The sequence below is a fragment of the Ornithodoros turicata genome, chromosome 4, assembly GCF_037126465.1.
Source record: "Ornithodoros turicata isolate Travis chromosome 4, ASM3712646v1, whole genome shotgun sequence".
NCBI lineage: Eukaryota > Metazoa > Arthropoda > Arachnida > Ixodida > Argasidae > Ornithodoros > Ornithodoros turicata.
This window is the reverse complement of record NC_088204.1, coordinates 24,503,654-24,512,310: the sequence shown is the minus strand read 5'-3', so window position 1 is coordinate 24,512,310 and position 8,657 is coordinate 24,503,654. Positions and strand designations below refer to the sequence as shown.

General features: G+C 48.6%; 1 protein-coding gene across 1 annotated transcript; it reads left to right on the top strand.

Moving 5' to 3' along the window:
- The first annotated feature begins 3,729 nt into the window (after positions 1-3,729).
- LOC135391438 (uncharacterized protein K02A2.6-like) lies at positions 3,730-8,444 on the top strand. The gene is made up of 3 exons (XM_064621695.1): positions 3,730-3,794; positions 5,705-7,657; positions 8,060-8,444. The coding sequence occupies exons 1-3, from the start codon at positions 3,730-3,732 to the stop codon at positions 8,442-8,444; spliced, it is 2,403 nt and encodes an 800-aa protein (XP_064477765.1).
- Positions 8,445-8,657: the final 213 nt, after the last annotated feature.

Genomic DNA, 8,657 nt, shown 5'->3' with positions numbered 1-8,657 from the left:
CCGCAGGAGTCTTTAGTACCACACAGAAGTCCGTCGCAAGCGTGTTTTCGTCTACACCCTTAACGATAGGCAAGGCCGCGAGAGGATTCTTTTGAGGGGGCGCCTCCTTCAGAGATCGGATTGTCCGCCAGATCTTCGTGGCCAGATCAAACGGTGAAAGGTGGTGGCAAAACTTACGCCAACGCTTCCTGTCCTCGTTCTTAAGTTCTCGTGTTACTTTAGCTTTCATCCGGCGGTATTCCACAATGTTCGTAAGTTGCCCTGTCCGACGAGCTGTCCTTTCTGCTCGGCGACGTAATGCTCTACGGTGGTTAATTGCTGGGGAATGACCGACATGGCCTGTTACCCTTTTAGACATGACCACCGCGTCCTGAGTACCGCGGGTAATTGCTTGAGAGAGAGCCTCTGGGGACATACCGGTGTGCACAGATGTTCTGAGGCCCGCACGAAAAAGTCTCCAGTTTGTGAAAGAAATCAGTCCAGTAGTGGCTGAGAGGGGCAGTCTGTCGTGCGAAATATATAGAGGAAAATGATCGCTACCTCTAGTGTCGACGTCCGTAGCGCACGACAAGTGGCGAATTATGTCGGTTGAGCACCACGAGAGGTCCAATACATCAAGTGACGTTGGGGATCGCATGTAAGTGGGCTCGCGGTTGTTCAGCAGGCACATGTTATTATTCTCCATTGCCTCCAACAACCTCCTTACCCTACTATCCGTCCTTCGGCTTCCCCAGTCCGAGTGAAGTGCATTGAAGTCACTCAGCACAAGCGCCGCGGCTTCCAGAGAACCAAGTAAGCGTTCGAGGTCACTCCACGGGACCTGTACCGCGGGACGGAGATAGATACTGACGACCGTTAACAGCATGTGGCCAAGGCGTATCCTGCAGGTGACGTAATCATAAGAGCGATGACAAACTGACCCGATGGGTGCAGCAACGAGGTCATTGCGAACGTATAGTGCTGTTCTGCTCTTAGGGGATTGATGAGATCGATAGATTGTGTATCCAGCTACGCGATGTGTACAAGCCATGCCGTGTTCACATATGGCTATGAAAGGGAGCTTGTACTGTTGTAGATGCAATTTAAAATCAGAGAGCTTGTTACGCAGGCTTCGAGGATTCAACTACATTGCCATGGCCTTTCTATACAATGCCGTCATGCTGATGCGAAGATAATGCCTCCAGTGCACGGTGTAAGATAAAGATCTTACACTGTGTTCCAGTGCCAGAAGCGCTTGAACCTCGGGCAGTTGCGACGCACCAGGAAAAGCAGAAACAATTGCCTTAAGGGCAGCGAGTACCGCTGAGAAGAGTCCCAGAGAAGGCATATCTTCAGAGGCTGATGAGGGTAACTGTCTCCTCGTGCCTGCTGGTTCCGTCACACTGGCGTAAGTGTTTGTAATCTGCCTTGATGGACGAGGAGGGGGTGGGTGAGTGCTTGTGATAGGCTTAGCCGCGACTGTGTTCAGCGATCCTCGTTCACCTGGTGCAGACCGAGGGGGTAGTGCAGGAAATTCTTGTGCATTTATACGAGACGGGAGTGTGGCACTACCATCCCTAGGAGCGTCAGGCGGAAGTCGTAGGGTCCGGTCTTGGTGCCTTTTGGTGGCGGCGGTCTTGACAGGACATAAAGAAAATGACGCGGGATGTCTGGATTTGCAGTTAGCACACTTTGGCTCTCTTTTATTGTTGCAGTCTGATCTCCGGTGAGTGGATTTAACCGACGCCGGTCAGGTCAAAACCTGTGATAACTCAATGTATTTCGAGCTGATATGTGTCATTAAACCTGATATGATTTATTGTTTTCTGTTCTGGTCTGGTATTGCTGCCCTGGGTGATTAGTATGGTTCGATCAGGAAAGGGGAAGGGAATACAGCGCAAACGAAGTACGCGAATGCAAACGCGCCATGGTTAATTATGCACTGCTTATTATTCATGCTGCGGACGTCATATCTGACGTCATTTATTTACAGAAGTAGTAGCCGCGCAACGGATGGATGGCGCTGACACTCTACAGCATGGCGTCATCTGAAGACGCAGGGCCCCATGAGAGTTTCGCTACCTGTCTATATACACCTTGGTAGTGCGCTTAAATCATTATGGATCCTGTTGCTCATGTTGTGCAGTCCAGTCAGAGACTTTTCATCAGGAAGACGTGCGGATGGTCCTATTGCTGTTGATTTAGCTAGTTTATTTAATCCCTGTCGCGTTCTTGGTCCTGTCCATTTTCACTATACTGTTTTTAGCGAAGGCCGATTGAATGGTACACTTTTAAATGGGCCGTCCTGTACTACTTAGGAAATGTTAAGAGAAGACCCTCAGCACGAGAGCCGCTGGTATACCTATACAGTGACCTACTGGGCGCTGTCCTCATCATTGACACGGTATTTAAAGGTGTGCAGGTGACGTGTTGAAAGGTGACTCTTGGGTATTGCAGGTCAACAGCATGCGTGAATTTAAGAAAAAGCAGGATTTTACATAATAGAAGGGCTTCCAAGGCCCCGAAATACGGATGATTTTCAGATTGAAGGATTTTCATCGGTGTCAAGGCGATGTACAGGTACGCCCTACAACGGCGAGCGGGCTTGTTCAACCGTTCAGAGGTGAGGACGAGTGCGCTGTTAGCGACACACAGCGGTAGCGTCGATATTGCATCATCACTTCATTGATTACAGCCGCTATGTGTATCGCGTCTAGCGCTGCAGCCCTCTGAACTCGAGTGAGCAAGCCTGCTTCTGCCCGCCGCTAGGGTGTTGCGCTGAGGACAAAGTGAACAGCTCGCGTGTTCTGTAAACATTTGTCGGGGTCTGTACCATGGGCGCTGAATGCGGGGGGGGGGGGGGGAGGCGAAATACAATTGCATCTTCAGTTACACATGGAGTAGCTGAACTTGGTATCAAACTCAGCGATGTTGTGTAACCACCATCAACGGTTTTTGCACGCTCCAGATAACATGGACATCCTGAAAAAAATATGCATAAGGCAAGGCAAATGCAACAGGTGATTCCGGAGATGTTGGCGTAGATTTGTGCTTAAAATGGAGATCTTGGAAGTTCTACTGGTGGGGCTCACGAGGTCCACTCCCCACCCTCCCACCCCCGGCAGACTGAAAACGGTCTGTACAGAGGGGGATGGGGGGGGGGGGCGGCGATTTCGACGGGTCTGCTTGCCTGGATTGGCAGCACGTTGCTCGGGGAAGGAATAAAAGGGGTGGGAGAAGAGGGTAGGCGAAGAGGAAGGCTCACACGTCTGTATAGTTGGTGACTTTCATGATTACGTTTAGAAATGTTTTCATGTTTCTGTATTCGTATATGCTTAGAACGTTGTTCCAAGAAAGAAGCAAAATTCATTGATAGCACCATTGCGAAAGGTGACAAAGTAGGCGACATGTCAGACGGGGTACGCACTTGGTCCTGCGTGTTTTCGGCGTTGTCTAACCCATATTTTGTTACGTTCATAATAGCACCTTGAACACAAGATACACACTTGTCCTTCGACTCCTGCTTACCATGATGAAGTTGGTCAGGTGAAATCCACTTGACAGGACAAGTGGGTACTTGGTGTTAGTCGCCGCCCCCGTACTCTTGGGGTTGGCTACGCACGTAGACTGCTCGTCGTCCAGTCCTATGAGGATGGTAGTGATGAACATCTCCATCACTAGTTTCAGGCCCGATGCGCGCTTCGTGGACCTGTAGATCTGGGTGCTGTTGTACGTGACCGTGGATCTAGGATGTTAGGAAACCAGGAAGGCATTGAATCACATCGCAGTTGGACTTACAGAAACGTCCTGGAAAGGTAAAAACAGAAACGCAGGGAGACGCGACCCGATCTTGCTACTCAGAAGTGGACACGGGATATCATTTGCCGCTCAGAAATCGTTCCGAAGCGCATGCACATGCGTTTCGGGTGTTTTGGAGGAGACGGCTAACGTCGCGCCCCAAACCCCATGCATTTGTCTCGCTGTGACGCGGACCTCAGTCGCCTGGATGGCATTCTCTGGATCAATTCCAGAACGCATGCTGAGAAAAAGAGCTCTTGCGAACGCTACGGAAAGGTCAATTAGTCTGACGCCACCTTGAGTAAATGAGGCCTGAGCGCTAGTCGCCATCACGTAGGTTTCCCAAAATAGGAGTCGACCAATCAGCTGTGACCGTAGCTATGACGAACCGCATGGGTAACACCTAGTAGCCAGATTAAAAGTATGCCTTTGAAATCGTCTGCGGCGATTGAGTGAAGGGGCATCCTGACTTGTCTCAGTATATATAGTGATGTGGGAGGCATTACTGCGCTAAAGTTGCGTATATCCTGCAGGTGTGTCGTCGTTCTTACGCCTAAGACAATATTCGACTGCAATGCAAGCAGGGGCAAGTGAAGCCAAAATCTCTAGTTATTTTTTTCCCTTAAAACCAAACCAAACCAAAGGGGCGCTAAAGTGCAAAAAGTTATCTTCGTGAAATGAAAGATGTCGTTACCTTGACAGTAAAGCAAAAGCAGTGTGGTTCATCCCTTGCGTCGTTCGTGATTCATGAATGAAAGAAAGCGCTATTTAATCTCTGCCTCTTTCTCAAGAACGTCGAAAATTGCGTAGCGGGCTCTCACTGGTGTCCTCGAACAATGTTGCCCAACTATCGCGGGAGGTCGTTTGAGGGGACCAATCCGAGGCCTTTCCCCACTGCAGCGTCTCTGGAGAAAAAGTGGGAGAGCGTAAATTGCGGTTCCTTTTGCTCGTAGATCACGAACGGCACAACGTATGAACCACGTTCTTTTTGTACCACTGTCAAGGTAACTGACTGTTTCAAGGAGAAAATACGAGAGACTATTTATTGGAGGCAGCCCGGTCCACAAGCATATTCGAAGGGTTTCGACCTACCCGCGCAAAAAATATGGCAAAGCGGACTGTTATACCGTACTCTTTCCACTGTTATTCCTAATCGAAAGAGTAATTCCCCTGCCGCACGAGCTGGAATAATGACTTTAAGTGTTTAAAGCCAATAATGTCACGCGCTCGGCACCACGCCACACGGAGTTTCTGTTTACGGAGATCGCAAGACCCATTCGCCGATTAATTGCCTACTCTCGCGAGTAACAATTTTATCCCCGCATAGAACCACTTTGTGCAGCGTGGGCAGAGCCGTAGCCATTCGGGAGGGGGGGGGGGGGAGGGGGGGAGGCAGCCGGCCTGGTCGCCCTCGCCAGAGAAGGCGCGAACGGCATGTCCTGGCAGGATGCTTGGACAGTATAATGCGGCAATGGAGAGAATTAGAATTTACGGCCTCGGCAGTGCAAATAAGCGTTTTGTTTTCTTTGTTTACAGAGCGTCTGACAGCAGGGAGGGAGGCGCGGGGGGTTACGTTTATCCTGCCCTGCGCGCAACCTCGCTACGCGACTGTAGTGAAGTACTGTAATCGGCGCAACTGAAAGAGGCGGTCTGGCAACAGGGCGTCTAAAAAAGAGGGAGAGGAGAAAAAGAACATGGCGGAGGCGGCCATGCTACAGAAACGTGCTACGAAGAAAATCCATGTAATCCGCGTAATTGTAATGCTTTATTGAGTTACTAAATAAACAGAAGGTAATGTCCAAAGAAGTCACCACAACTGGCGACGAGGATTTCACACCCAGGGCAAGAGAAGACAGCACAATGCAGCCATTTGTCACACCCATCGCTGTATTCGACCACATGGTGAGCCCTCATCCATTGCCCAAAGATGGGAGAAGTGGTTGAATCGCCTAGAAAACTTCATTGTGGCGTCGAACGTCAAAGACAAGAAACAGCAAAAAGCAGTGCTACTGCACTTCGCGGGAGAGCAAGTTTTCGACATTTACGAGGCGCTTGGTGGCACCGCCGAAGACGACTTTGAGAAGACAAAGAAACTCCTCACAGATCACTTCAAGCCTAAGAAGAACATAGTCTTCGAGCAACGTGTCTTTCGGCAAGCGGTACAACAGCAAGGAGAAACTATCTCTGAGTACTTCGTTCGACTCAAGAAGCTAGCATCAACCTGTGAGTTCGCGAACGAGGACCAAGCGTTGCTGGCGCAAATGATAGAAGGCATCACGTCCACTAAGTTGAGAAGACAAGCGCTAAGAGACCCCAGTATCACCCTAGAAAAATTAAAAGAACTTGGGCAAGCACACGAGCAAGCAGAACTGCAAGCCGACAAGATGGAAGGAACTCCAGAAAACACACAAAAAGTAAACGCGGTGAAAGGAAAGCACTACAAACTCAAAAAGAAACAACCCAGTGGCAACAAAAGTGGAAAAAAATGTTGGGGATGCGGAGGCACATGGCCCCACAAGGATGGAAAAACGTCTTGTCCAGCGTGGGAAGTAACATGTACAAACTGTCAGAAATTACATCACTTCGCGAAACACTGCCGAAACAACACTGGAAAGGGGAAGCCATCCGTGAAAACAATAACGTCAAAAGAACAAGAAGACAGCTCCGATGACAACTCGATATACAATGTAAGGACAGCGAACAAAACCTTACCAAAGGTCAGAGTCAACATTGGACCTGTGAGCACGCAAGCACTCATTGACACTGGCTCGTCGGTGAACCTTGTGGACGCCGAGACCTTCCAAAAGATCCAGTTAAAAAGCGACCTGGAACTTACTCCAACCAGCACACAGTACTTTGCCTATGGGAGCCACGCCAAGTTGCCCATCATAGGAAAATTCAAAACAGAGATTCACGTTGGAGACAAGAGACAGCCGGCAGAAGTGGCAGTGGTGAACAAAGTGGCTGAAAACATCATTGGTTACGAGACTGCAGATGCTTTAGGTATCATAAAAATAACCTTCAACATAAATGCAGAGCAGACACTAGACCCACAAGAAGAATTCCCTCAACTATTTCAAGGGATGGGAAAGCTCAAAGATCTGCAAGTTCATCTGCATGTAGACCCCTCGGTTATACCAGTTGCCCAACCACACACAAGGATACCGCTTCACATTAGAAAAGCTGTGGAGGAGAAACTGAAAGAACTAGAAGACGGTGACATCATCGAGAGAGTGTCTGGGCCAACACCTTGGATGTCCCCCCTAGTAATTGTGCCTAAGCCAGGGAAGGAGGAGATAAGACTGTGCTTGGACATGCGTGAACCAAACAAGGCCATCAAACGTGAACGACATGTAATGCCCACAATAGATGACATCATCTGCACCGTGAGCGGAGCAAAGATGTTCTCCAAACTTGACTTGAGAGATGGGTATCATCAGCTGGAACTAGCAGAGGATTCCCGACACATAACCACATTTTCTGCCCACTGTGGAATATACCGTTACAAGCGGTTAAATTTTGGCATATCCTCTGCCGCTGAGGTTTTCCAAGAAGTGATCCGGCAAGTCATCAATGGTGTAGAGGGAGTTATAAACGCAAGTGACGATATTATTGTGTCAGGAAAGACAATAGAGGAACATAATCAACGACTCCATCTAGTGCTCCAGCGACTGTCAAAAGCAGGACTAGTGCTAAATGCCAAGAAATGTGTGTTCAGAAGGACCTCCCTGAAATTCTTTTTACTGCTCTTTACATCAGAAGGCATAAAACCAGATCCAGAAAAGGTGAAATCAATATGCAGACTTTCTCAGCCAAAGGATGTGCGTGAGATCCGAAGCTTCTTGGGAATGGTAACATACTGTGCCCGATTCCTCCCAAGGTTAGCACAAGTAGTGGAGCCACTGCGACAACTCACCAAAAAAGGGGTGGAATTTTCTGGACAGCAAGACACAGCGATGCTTTCAATTAAGCTAAAAAGCTGATGTCCGAAGAACGAAAGCTAGCCTACTTTGACCCCTCACACAAGACAGAGCTCACTGTGGATGCAGGACCGAAAGGAGTGGGAGCTATTTTGAGTCAAGTAACAAGAAAAAAACAAATCTCGGGTGATTGCCTACCACAGTAGACCACTCTCTCCAGTCGAACAAAGATATTCACAAATAGAGAGAGAGCTTCTAGCCATCCTGTCAGCCATCACACACTTTCATCTGTATCTGTATGGTGCTCCGTTCTCAGTACAGACAGACCATAAACCACTTGTGAGTATCCTTCAAAACTCAAGGTGCATGGTATCAGCTAGAATGGAAAGAATGCTGCTGAAGCTACAACAATACACATTCCAAGTGCGACACATTGTAGGGTCAAGCAACCCTGCTGACTTCTTATCACGAAACGTGGTGGAAGACAAGGAACTGAAAGAAACTGCAGTGGAGGAGTATGTCAACCACATAGCCCAGCAAGCATGTCCAAAAGCTCTAACTCTGGAACTGATAGAAGAAGCAACAAAGAACGATGCAATCCTGAGCAAACTGTCAGAAGTATTACAGACCAAACCTTGCAGTAACAGCTCATGGACACAAGAAATAAGTCCATTCAAGGCCATCGCAAATGAACTCTCAGTGACAGCGAAAGGAGCTATACTCAGGAAATCGACTGGTCATCCCTGAATCCCTGCAGAAAAAAGTAATTCAACTAGCCCATCGAGGACACATGGGGATTCGCAAAACAAAGCAGCTTCTCCGTGAGAAGGTGTGGTTTAAAGGAATCGATAGAGCAGTAGAAAATGCTGTGAAGACCTGCATACCCTGCCAAGCCGTCGTGCAAGAAAACATACGTACACCTATAATAATGACTAAACTGCCTGAAGGACCGTGGCAAAA

What these genes read in the sequence shown, in the direction of transcription:
- LOC135391438 (XM_064621695.1), top strand. Translation starts at nt 3,730, where the DNA reads ATGTTAGGAAACCAGGAAGGCATTGAATCACATCGCAGTTGGACTTAC. An exon ending in TACAGAAACGTCCTGGAAAG is followed by an intron (nt 3,795 to 5,704) that starts GTAAAAACAGAA and finishes CATTGCCCAAAG; the next exon opens with ATGGGAGAAGTGGTTGAATC. An exon ending in TGTGCCCGATTCCTCCCAAG is followed by an intron (nt 7,658 to 8,059) that starts GTTAGCACAAGT and finishes TCAAAACTCAAG; the next exon opens with GTGCATGGTATCAGCTAGAA.